This window comes from Lepidochelys kempii, chromosome 2, assembly GCF_965140285.1.
Source record: "Lepidochelys kempii isolate rLepKem1 chromosome 2, rLepKem1.hap1, whole genome shotgun sequence".
NCBI classification, from domain to species: domain Eukaryota; kingdom Metazoa; phylum Chordata; order Testudines; family Cheloniidae; genus Lepidochelys; species Lepidochelys kempii.
Genome location: NC_136381.1, coordinates 169,454,879 through 169,467,417, shown reverse-complemented (window position 1 = coordinate 169,467,417; position 12,539 = coordinate 169,454,879). Strand labels below are relative to the sequence as shown.

Sequence of the window (12,539 nt, the reverse complement as noted above, 5' to 3'; positions counted from 1 at the left end):
CACCAGGGTGTGTTCCATGTACCTGTGGGCCTGTTCACTACACCTCTGAGGTCCCATGCTACTCAAGATCCTTTGCAGAATTTGCCTGGGCATGCAAGGACCAGTTATCAGTTACCGCCTGTGGCACTAACCGGAGATTAATCCATGAATATTGAGAGAGTTTCATCCAAGATTTTGAGTCAGACCATGACAGTGGGTCTAGGTTTGGACTGAAACCTCCTCTAGTTTCAGGAATAATTTTTAAAGGTTCCTGTTTTTCATGTACAAAAGATCAAAATGGTATGCTGAATTTCTCCATGACTCACCCTCAGCTCCTCATCTCATACACAGCCCCTCACTTTGAGATGCCCTAAGTTTCCCATGACTTTTTCCATTATTAGGATCACCAGGTTCTGACATGAATGAATAAGGTGAGAGGGAAGCTAGTTTGAATAGCAAAGTGCCATCTCACACACACCAACTGGTTCCCAGAGAATTAACAGGAAAAAGAAACCGTGGCAGTCTGTCATTTTACCCCAATTTAGTTCAGTTTTCCTTCAGTCAAAATGAAATTTTAAAAAAGCAATACACAGAGAAAGACCATTTTTAAAATTACAAGCTTGTCAGTTTGCTGCCCTGTTCCAGAGCTACAGGAACTCAGCCCTAAAAATGAATTATGAAACTAAAATGACAATTTAGTATCATCACATTACAATTTGATAATTATTACCTAGTATTAGATCCCAAATGCTCTTCACATTTTCTAGCTGGCAGAAGCATCTGCTTTCGGAAGCTGGCCTTTGCTTGGGCATACATCATTGTCATGGCAGCTATTTAGGGCAGTATACATACTCTAATGCTGAAAACCAGCCACCACTGAGATGGAAGGAAGGCACTTTCATACCACAGTGGATATATCGATACTGCATGCTAAGTCCAGGTACCTGAGACCCTGGCTTATGGGCTCAGTATTTCCAAACCCATGTTTGAGCATCCACACTGCATTCCAAACCTGCATTTACAATTGATGTATCCAGCTCACAGCCATGCTAACATGTCCATATTGCACCACAGAGACCTTTCAACTTGGGTCTGCAGGTTGACCTGCATCCATGGTGAAAAATGACAGGGCTTGGACCGGAATCCCAATGGAACTCTGGCTCTGACTCACCCCCCCCCACATAGGACCTGGGTCCTGAGTGCTTGCTGACCTGAGTCAGGCTTTTTTCTGCATGGGTAGAAGAAGGAGAGCGGGGCTGGGCTGGGCTCAAACCTGAGTCAGAACCCAGGCTTAGTGTGCAGTGTAGACATACCCAGTGTGAAACAGCAGCAGGAGCTGAAATGCTATGACCTACAGTGGGCAAGCCCTTACTCTAATGTCCATGAAGAACATACAATACCTCAGTTTTTAAGGTCTCTACTGAAAGAATCTCACATAGCGAAGAGCAGAGGTAAATGAATAGTGCACCAAATTCTCTATGAAAACATAGTTGATGCCTTACTCCAGGGGTGGCCAACCTGAGCCTGAGAAGGAGCCAGAATTTACAAACGTACATTGCCAAAGAGCCACAGTAATATGTCAGCAGTCCCCCCATGAGCTCCCCCCACCCACTCCCAGCGCCTCCTGCCCACCGGCAGCCCTGCTGATCAGCGCCTCCTTCTCCTTCCCCGCACCTCCCAATCAGCTGTTTCCTGGCATGCAGGAGGCTCTGGTGGAGGGGGTGGGAGGAGCAAGGGCATGGCAGGCTCAGGGGAGGGGGCAGGGCCTGTGGCAGAACCAGGGGGTTGAGCAGTGAGCACCCCCCGACACTTTGGAAAGTTGGCACCTGTAGCTCCGGCCCCGGAGTCTGTGCCTCTACAAAGAGCTGCATATTAACTTCTGAAGAGCCGCATGTGGCTCCAGAGCCACAGGCTGGCCACTCCTGCCTTACTCTATGTTTGGTTTGAGTAAGTTTGTGTTGTACAAGTGTTTTCTGTTCACATGAATGTTTGGAATGGGGGAAAGCAGTGATGGTGAGGAACAGCACCCAAAAATGGACACCAGTAAATACATGTTGTTAGTTATGAGAAATATTATTGCATATGGGACACTTAACAGTAGTGGACAGTGTTCCTGAAAGCCCACGGCAGAACTCTGGCACTGGAACAGTTAATCTAACAAGTAATACAGCACAAACTCCTGGGGTGGCTCCTTGAAGTCAAGAAGAGTTTTGCCGCTGAGATTGTGAAGCCCAATTTCACCTCTGGTAAGAGTCCTGCTACAAATCCAATGAAATGAGCCAAATAAGGACCTTGCTACAGCATTCCCAACTAGGAACTTATACACGTGCATGTGGAAAGACTTTGTATGAATGAAACAACAACAACAAAACCCCCTTAAAATCTAACTTCCAGGACATCTTACTTTCAGTGGTTAATAACTCCGTCTCTTTCTCAGTCAGAGATAGAGTCCAGGGTCTCTTAAAAACTGAGTTCCCTGTATGCAGCCAAAACATAAACCTCTTTCTCATGGAAAAGGGAAAAGACACTAGTTAATTCATTCAATTCTGAATATTGAATGATTGACTGAATGCTCAAAGCAAGCAGTTCAGAGAAATCTGTAAGAAGAAGCACTACTGCAGCTGTGGTCAGTGGAGAAACTCAAGATGGCTCGCCCTACTTAATAAAAGGGGAGGGAGCTGCCACTCAGCTCTTCTCTAGGAAAGCTCCAAGATTTCAAAACTTGCTCCTTTTCTTATCCCAAAATAACCTCCATATGATGCTCTTCAGGCCATGCTGTAAAAGCAGTTTGATATGGTATGGGGCAGGTGGTGATGGGGAAGAATAAGGATGATTTGGGGGTGGGAGGATTTTCTGGAGTGCTCACATTTTTATTGTTAGCTTCCTGAAGTAAATTGTTATCTCCATTTGGTTATTTAAGGCTGCTGGCTGGTAGAGTTAGTTTATTTGCATATTAGTATTAAGGTTGCTGGTAGGATACTGTATGTTTAATTACCATCCAGGCATACAGAAGTTTTGTATAGGTGTTTTTTATTAATGTCAGATCTGAAGAAATAAATGATGTTTGCTCAAAAAATTCATCGAACAATTCCAAATGAACAGATTCATACAAATCACAGTCAATTACTGGAAATCATACTTTGAGGAATAGAAGTATTAACGCTTAAATAACCCCACTAGTTCTAGGAAAGAGCATGGCACTCAGTCAGAAAGACACCCCTGAGATTTCAAATGTGGAACCATGACAGAGGACAGGAATTTCAAAGAGGGGACGGCTTAGGTCACTAAACTACCCTCTCTAACTCTTTACACTTATAAGGTCCAAGGACTTATCAGCTACCACGGGTTTTATTCCTTTAAAAGTTCTAAGTTTTGTTATGCTCCCTCATAGAGTCATGTTACAGTATTCATAAAGTTAAAACCCTGTTTAAATATGCTATCATTTTCCCTTGCTCTCACTGATCTATATGCTGTTCTGGGACTCTTCAGAATGAACGATTAATTTATTAATAGACGTTAAATACTACAGGATTATGCACTTAACTCAGAATACTGGGAAAACCTGGGCCTTTATACTGACCCACATGGTGGCTTGAGCTAACAGCACAAATAGTGTCCTAGCCTCCCTTTTCAAATTCTTCTCTCACTATTATCCCTTTCCACCTTTTTTCCTTACTTCTCCAGATCTTTGGGTGGAAAGTTAGCAGACCATTTACTCCATGTTTTGATGCATCAGAATTATCTTGTATTACTCTTGTAGTAAACACGGACGAGCAACTGTAATTAGCATTGTATAACACTTTTTATTGTTCAAGACTTTTACAAGCATTATATAACTTTTATAGCACTCCTTATCCCTATTTTACAGACAGGATAACTGGGGCAGAGGCTCAGAAACCAGCAGGGATTCAAGAGGGATGGCCAGAGCAAAGGCACAGGGTCCTCCATGAAGATAGCTTGGCCTCCTGAAGATCCCTAGCATTCTGCCAGTTTTGCAAGGGACAGAGATTTTTCGGCAGGGGGATGGTGGCAGCTCCCCTATTAAGTTAATGTGGTGGGGGTGCAAGGGAATCTTCATCGTGATTTTTTCTCTGAGTCCCTGTCCATTGATTTCTCTACAAGAGAGGATAGCTTGGGCCAGAAATATTCCCTGTGACAGGCAGCGTTAGAACTCAGGAGCTCCTTTGCTCATAGACTTCTACTCAGAACACAGGACTACACTTATCTTTGCAACATTAGCCATTTTCTAAACTGTCACCCCGTGCCTAAAGACTGAATAAATCATTACGTCATTTTCACCATACACCCTGACATCTGATAGCTTGACTGTCAGATGCAAGCCTGTTCTCATGGCTCAGTGGCATAATTAACATTATTTGGTTATCTTGCCACTGACTCTCATCTTAATTCATTGATAATTGGAACTCCAGGGTGCTCCAGTTTGCAAGGCAACAAAGCAGGTCCCCTGGGCAAAGAGATTATCCCATATCAGCCTCTCTTCTTGCCAGCCAGGCTGGCTCCCTTTCCACTTTCAAATCCCTTCTTAAAACTCACTTTGTTCTTTGTCCCACGGAAACCTTGATCTTTACCCCCAACATTGTCCTTCACCTCCTTAAATCTTCATTCCCACAGTTGTATCTCCCTCAATGTTAACAGGGGTCATTTTGAAAGATGTTTAGATTTTCATCCCACCATGTTTCTGGCTTTCCTGTGAATCCCTAGTGGAAAGTTTATTTTATCAGCATCAGTGCTGAGCTGCACAGAAAAGTTCATCACCACACATGTGGAATGAGCCAAGAAACACTGAAGAGGACAACTGAGGAGAAAAGCAGATACCTTAGAAGGAGAAGACTGAGAAAGATTTAGTGTTAAACTGTCTATGAAAACTGGGATAGACAATACTGGGAAGCAGTACTGCCAACCTTAAGCACCCCAAAATAACAAATCAAGTCCCAAGAAATCATGGGGCTGGCTTAAAATTGATGACTTACAAAAACGGCGGGTTCTTTTTCTTTGCCTTCAGGTTACTGCAGCTTATTTTCAAGATTTTCTCCACAACCCTGAGGGCTAGAGAATAAGTTTTATTTTTTAAGAAAACTAACACTGATTTTTCACAAAGCCAGAGGATTCCAGAAAACAAATATCACAAGACCAACTATGGAATCAACCCTGGGGAAGAGGAGGTGTAGAAAGAAACTTTAGTTTTATAAAAGGATATAGATGAGGTTTTAAACAGCAATGGGCACTGAGATGGGAGAGGAAAACTATTGTATTTATTCAAAGATATAAACAGGGTACAGATTGTCTGTATGAGAGGGAAATGAAATGACCCCCCTCCATCACAGTGTCATTTTGATTTGATGACAGCATCTAGTTAAGGCTCTATTAATACTAATTATGGTTATTTTTATTAAAGAGCAAGCTGTCTGGTCCCAAGTGAAATTCAGCTCTGTGAAGAAAGTGAGTACAAGGCTACTTCAGTCACATTTCAGATCTATTGGGAGGGCACAATTCAGAGGAATTTGTGCACAGAGTGAATTTCACCCGTGAGGGGAATGTGGCATTAAAATCTCTTTAATCGCAGCTTGAAAAGCTGGATTATTAAAGACTCACCATTGAGTGGCTGTCTGAATGCCCTAATGAAAATAAGTTATGCCTCCCACTGATCTCTCTTCATGGCCTTAATAAGGCATCACATTTGGAACAAGTTAAGAAGAAGCCTCCTTAGACCAGCTCGTAAAAAAGCTTGTTTAATATCAGGTAATAAATCAACACTAGTACAAAACCCAATGGGACATAGCTATGTAGGAACCTGTAATCTGAGAGTGGAATCTAATATACTACATTTGTAACACTATAAAATATCTTGGTTTTAATATTGCCTCCCTAGATCCTAAAACTAAATGGGACCAATGGGACTAATTCAAGGGTGGCAGCCGAGGTGAAACAAAAGGGTAAAGAGAACTCATGATCCTAGATCGGGGAGACTTGTCTGCAGTGCAGTTCAACTCAGAAAATCAATTCTGTAAAAACACTGCTGTGGAGTTCCATGTTTATAGTTTCTGCTTCCAGATCAAATGTGCTTAGTTTACAAGTAAAAAAGATGTGTTTCTTAACAGCCAGCCTTGCAAATTCAACATGGGGCTAATAGAAAAGCAAAATTCTCAACTATTTTGTGCATCACAACCAATAACAAGGGTTCTGCGGGCCTAATTGCATCCTCAGTAAAGCCAGCCCCATGGTCAATAGGTTTGTACTTGTGTAGCTGGTTGAAACTTGATAAGCAATTCTGTTGAGGACACTAAAGAAGGAATAGAATCCAGCTCACACTTTCTGAATCGTGTTGGCCATTTTAAACTGCTTTTCAGAGTAGAACAGCATTTTCAAGCCCGTTAATCTCTGAGTGAGAGTGAACAGACTTCCAAGTGGAGACTCCTCCAGGGAAGCTGTGCCCGTGCTGTTTTGAATCAGACACATTAGGATATTTACCTACTGTTGTAAATTGTCCCTACATGCATCCTAACATATCCATGCTACCTACCTACTTTCAGCAGGCACCAGCCACTGTGCTGACAGTTGGAATGTACTGTATACTCTGCTAAGTGGAGCAAAACAAGGAGCCTCAGAAGAGTTTTGTCCCTTACCTCACACACTGCAAGAAAATTATTATTTTGGTAGTGTTTAAAACCACAAAAATATTCCTACAAAATAAACTCACTGTCGCACTTCTACCTGTGCAGCTTCATTGGACTGCAAAAGTAATGCCATAAGAGTGGCAAAATTTGGCCCAATACCCTCAATAAGAGCACATTGTTTTTTTATTTTTCTTATTCCTGCTACTGTATGTCATTATATTCAAGATACTTCGATCTTGGAATCAACAATACCAGCTTGGCCCTATTATTTTAGAAGAAATTCAAAATTGTGGTTTGTGATGTCTCAGTATGTATGCACCCATATATGCAGTATGGGTGTATAAGAGATAGGATACCCAAAGAATACATGGCAGTTTGGCCATGTTATGATTATTCACTTCATGAATGAAAGAAATGACTTTAGTGATAACTCATTAATTCGTGAGCTGTCAGTTGTCTCTTAGCTAAATAAATAAATAAAATTGAGTAACCGTGAAAAGCTCTGGATGTTTGAGTCTAGGGCAGGGGATCTCAAACTGGGGGTCGGGACCCCTCAGGGGGTTGTGAGATTATTCCATGGGGGGTCGCAAGCTGTCAGCCTCCACCCCAACCCCGCTTTTCCTCCAGCATTTATAGTGGTGTTAAATATATTAAAATGTGTTTTTAATTTATAAGGGGGCGTCACACTCAGAGGCTTGCTATGTGAAAGGGGTCACCAGTACAAAAGTCTGAGAACCACTGGTCTAGGGGATATGTCTCACAGTACAGGGGTGCTGTAGAGCAGCTTTGCTTTAGGTTGGGGGCAGAATTCAGCCTTTTGTTTAACAGTTATTGTATTTTAGGATTTTAGCTTGCTGTCTCCTTAACTTTATGGGTGAGAGTTGTTAGCCAACAACTTTTTGGGGGGTCAGAAATATAGATTTACAGTAACTTTTTGTGAATTCACGTCAGCTTTGCTGAATTGCTCATGCTGAAAAACTAAAACTCTGAAAGTAAATATTTCGTTCTGACATTTTCATTTAGATTTTTCAGTTAAAAGGGACTTTCCATTTTGAAATTTGCATCAAATTTATTACAAAAATGTTACACATTAAAATGCTTGAAATCAAAATAAAATATTTCATTTCAGTTCGAACAAATCCTTTAATTGAATCTGAAACAGTTCTTTTTTCTGATTTTTTGTAACTGCCAGCAAACCAACAAATCCATTCACACGGCTCTATTTAGCTGTTCAGAAATTTACAGATCTACTTAAACATAATTGAACCAAAAAGCATTTACAGTGCAATCTGAGGGGAACCATAAATACCACAAGGACTCAAAAATAAACTTAGTCATTATTACTATTATTAGTGATGCCAATTTACTAGATCTATACTGTTGGCATTCAAAGGTTACAGTCATTACCAGGTTAACTGCTGGACAGACACGCAGAAAGCTATGGTCCCTACTTCAAACTTCAGCAGTCAGTTGTCAGCACAACATCCTTTTTATCTGTATGCAGAGGTGATAACGATGTATTATTTTTATCATCATATCACCTAGGAGCCCCAAGACATAAGAACTGCCATACTGGGTCAGATCAATTGTCCATCTAGCCCAGCATCCTGTCTTCCGACAGTAGCCAGGGCTAGATGCTTCAGAGGGAATGAACACAGTAGGGCAATTTTAAGTGATCCATCCCTTGTCGTCCAATCGGCTTCTGGGAGGTTTAAGGACACCTAGAGCATTGGAGTGCATCTCTGACCATTTTGCCTCATAGCCATTTATGGGACTATCCTCCATTAATTTATGTAATTCTTTTTCTAACCCAGTTATACTTTTGGCCTTCACAACACCCCATGGCAACAAGTTCCACAGGTTGACTGTTCATTGTGTGAAACAGTACTTCCCTATGTTTGTTTTAAACTTGTTGCCTATTCATTTCATTGGGTGACCCCTGGGTCTCATGTTATGTGAAGGGGTAAATAACACTTCCCTATTCACTTTCTCCATTCCATTTATGATTTTATAAACCTAACATATCCCCCACCTTTGCCATCACTTTTCTAAACTGAACAGTCCAAGTCTTTTTAATCTCGCCACAGATGAAAGCTATTTTTGTTGTCCTTCTCTGTATGTTTTCCAAGTTAATATACCTTTTTCAAGATGGGGAAAACAGAACTGCATGCAGTATTCCAGGTCTGGGTGTACCATGGGTTTATATAGTGGCATTATGATATTTTCTGTCTTATTATCTATCCCTTTCCAAATGGTTCCTAACACCCTATTAGCCTTTTTGGCTGCCACTGTACATTGAGCAGATGTTTTCAGAGAACTATCTACGATGACGCCAAGATCTCTTTCTTGAGTGGTAACTGTTAGATCCCATCATTTTGTATGTATATCTGGGATTACTTTTTCCACTGTGCATTACTTTGCATTTATCGATATTCAATTTCACCTGCCATTTTGTTGCCTAGTCACCCAGTTTAGTGAGATCTCTGTGTAACTCTTCACCGACAGCTATCTTGAGTAATTTTGTATCATCTGCAAATTTTGTCACCTTACTATTCACCTTCTTTTCCTGATCATTTATGAATATGTTGAACATGGACCAGGGCCCCATCATGCGAGGTGCTGTAAAACCACAGAACAAAAAGAGACATCCCTGTCCCAATCTAAGTAACACATCAAGGGTTTGGGACAGAGAAAGGATACTGTTTTCAGGAACTGGAAAATTCGAGACACAGACACACTTTAAATGGAATATAGGAAATTCTTAAGAAGCTCAGTATTGCTTTACAAATATTAGCCCTTTAAATACACCCTTAGGCATGTAGTGTTAGCTCCATTTCCCAGAAGGGGAAATTGATACAGAAAGATTAAATGACTTACCCAGGCAACAGAAGGGTTAAAATCCTGAACCCGCCCCCACCTCCATTTAAGTCAATGGCCAAACTCCCACTGGTTTCTGTGGGACAAGGATTTCACCCGAGGAGCCAATGTCAGAGTTAAGATTCAAACCCAGTAGTTCCTGGTTCCCCTTCCTGTGCTCTAGACCATTAAACCACAGTCTTTCTTCATCTAATGGATATAGGTGGTAGATCAGACATCATATAGGATGTCTGAGATGCCCTGTACAACCTGATTAGATTGGTGTGTGATTTTTAAATAAGGTAAAGTTACTGTACATCATCAGCTGTGGTCATGCCACAAGGTGTTTTTTCCCCCTTCTTCATACAATGGGATTATTTCTATTATGATGATTATTTATTTGTTTTATCATAGTGTTTTGTTAACTGGTTGAAGATGTCTATACATTTTAAAAATGAAAAGCTGAGATTATTTTTTTAACTCCTGCCTGCCTTAGTTTAGCGGGGATTGTAACTTTGGGACAGGGGCTGTTTGCTCTGTGTTTGTATAGCACCTACTACACTAAGGTCGATGACTAAGGCTTCTAGGTACCATAATATAGTATTACAGTAATATTGCTACTACTATCATCATACAGAGTTACCTCAACCCACAAATGCCCTTTTTACATTCCCAAACAGCTGTTTTCACAAGTTTGGCATATACCTGCGTATTATTCCTTGGAAGATGCAAGAGCTTACCTATTTGAAAGAATACTTTTGATATAACACGAGATTCAAAGATGGCAAATGTGTTAGATACCTGATTTTTCTCCTATTACCGGTGATTGTATGTATTCACTGGAGTTACTGAGTGAAATGTTAAAGTAACTCAACCAAACAATACATATCACCATCATATATCATGACCACAGGTGCAGATACGTTTGAGCTAGATATAAGCTAGCTATGGATGAGTTGCATTTAAATAAATAGACTGTAAAAACCCACTCCGAGCAGAATCTTTGCCTTCAAAGTCTCAGCATGTGAGGCAATTAAATAAAAATCACATTAGTACACATAAAAAAGTCACAGATTTGATGCTAGGTGTGCATGCTTTAGGGAACTCTTCTAACTCAAAATGAGTTTCCACTTCAAAACCAAAGTGAGTCAAATGACAATTCCATATTATGTTTTAATCACTTATTTGTATTTGTTTTAACCATTTCTTTAAACTGTGAAGTTATTAGACTTGAGAAGCAGCTGCTGGGCAAAAGTATTATTTTACATCAATAAAAACATATTTCTAAAACTCATGATACTACATATACACCCTACGTTTATATTGCTGAGAGATTTTAAAAACACTTAAAATATTGTAACCATATTCTTAGCAATAATGACTTCAAAGTAGCCAATACATTCTGATGGGTATTCAATATCAGCTCTGCATATGTATGTATGAACAGTATTTTAAGGGACCAGAATAGATTGATAGATTGTATAATTTTCACCCTTAAAAATTAAGAACAAGGAAACAAGACAGAAGAACTACTATTGATTCCCCCCCCCCCCCCCCAGTGCTGTGAATTAAGGATGGAATATCAAACTAATACACCATAATCCTAACAATAGGAAAAGATAACTTACTGTGAGTGTTTCCATTCAAATGCTCTTTCATATAAAGAGATTGTGTGTATGTATATTTATGAGAGAGACATATATATACACACACACACAAAATATATTCAGTATGTGATCATTATTGCAGTCTTTTCTTTCAGCATTAGCGAATTTCTTGCATTAGTAGTAATTGTAACAACTGCTGGAAATGAATTACAGCAATGGCTATTAAACACGATACCCTAAAAATATGCAAGCAAGTTGGTCCAAGATTTTACCCCAGTAACAGTTCTTGAATTCTCTCCTCGGGAATAGAAAGGAGGATAAAAGACATGGATTGCTACTGGGACTCTGTATGCTATAATGCTTACGTACTAATTCAAATCCAAACAGCCTGTAAAACAGCCCTTTCCATGAGCATCTTGATTTCAAGTGCTGCTCCAGCATTATTCTCTCCATAAAATCCTGCTAACAAGACACTTTGCCTGCTAAGAAAACTGTTACTAGCTGAAAGCAAAACACAGCCCCTTTCCCATTTTGCACACCCATTTTCCCCCTCTCTCCAATCCTGCTGTTGGCATAAGAAAAAACAAAACGAATTAAATCTTCCATGCAGTGGTCACTCTGCTACAGACAGCAGGAGCCCACATCATTCCCTCTAGGCATGCGAGATTGCAAGATCTGGTTATGTGTGATGTGATATAAGCAAGAGAGAGACTATTACAGCATATATAATTCAAAGAGGGTGAAGGGAAACCCCCACTGCTGGACTCCAACAAAATAAGTTCAATAAGCTTCCAAAAGCTAATGATTTGTTGCTGTAAAAAAAAAAAAAAAAAAGCAGCCCTAACCCTTAAGCCACAACTTTTGCTACATTAAGAAAAAAATCATGCAGACGAGGCTGAGAAGGAATCTTTTCATTGTACCTGTTTAGGATTGTGCTCCAGCAAAGGCAGAGAACATTCCAGTTGTTTTTTGTTGCTGATCTTCCTACAGCAGTGAAAACTAATACCTCGCATTCTGGCTGCCCCCCCCCCAACCGGGCAGGAGGTGCAGCCCAGACTTTGTGGGCTCAAGGAAAGTCCCCCGTTCCAGTGAAATGCCCTAATCCATTCTGTGTGGTATTAAGCGGTGGATTCACCTTCTGCTAGCTAACAATGTGATGTCAAACCCCCCCCCCCACCCCACCCCCTAATCCTTCCTGTCTAGGGATTGGTTGGCTCCCTGACCCAAGAGACTCCACAGGGCATTTCAGATGTCAACATGCGTTTCCAACACATAGCTGAACATCCATTCAGCAAAGGAACGACACACGCTCTCATCTCAGCAGTTTAGCATCCCAGCTGGCAGTACTAAATCTTGCCCACATGGATGTAGCTACCTGAGTTCATGAGCACCGCAAGGTACAGTGTAGGTTGACAGAGGTGTGGGGACAGTGTTGGGGTCGGGAGTGAAGGGATGGCATACA

General features: G+C 40.8%; 1 protein-coding gene across 1 annotated transcript in view; it reads right to left on the bottom strand.

Annotated features, from left to right (window-relative positions):
- TNS3 (tensin 3) overlaps window positions 1-12,194 on the bottom strand; it is a 418,803-nt gene extending 406,609 nt beyond the window's left edge. Inside the window, exon 1 of the mRNA XM_078851678.1 lies at window positions 11,998-12,194. Within this exon, the coding sequence (XP_078707804.1) occupies window positions 11,998-12,090 (93 nt within the window). The 5' untranslated portion in view covers window positions 12,091-12,194. The remainder of the gene's footprint in view (window positions 1-11,997) is intronic.
- Between the last annotated feature and the right edge of the window lie 345 nt (window positions 12,195-12,539).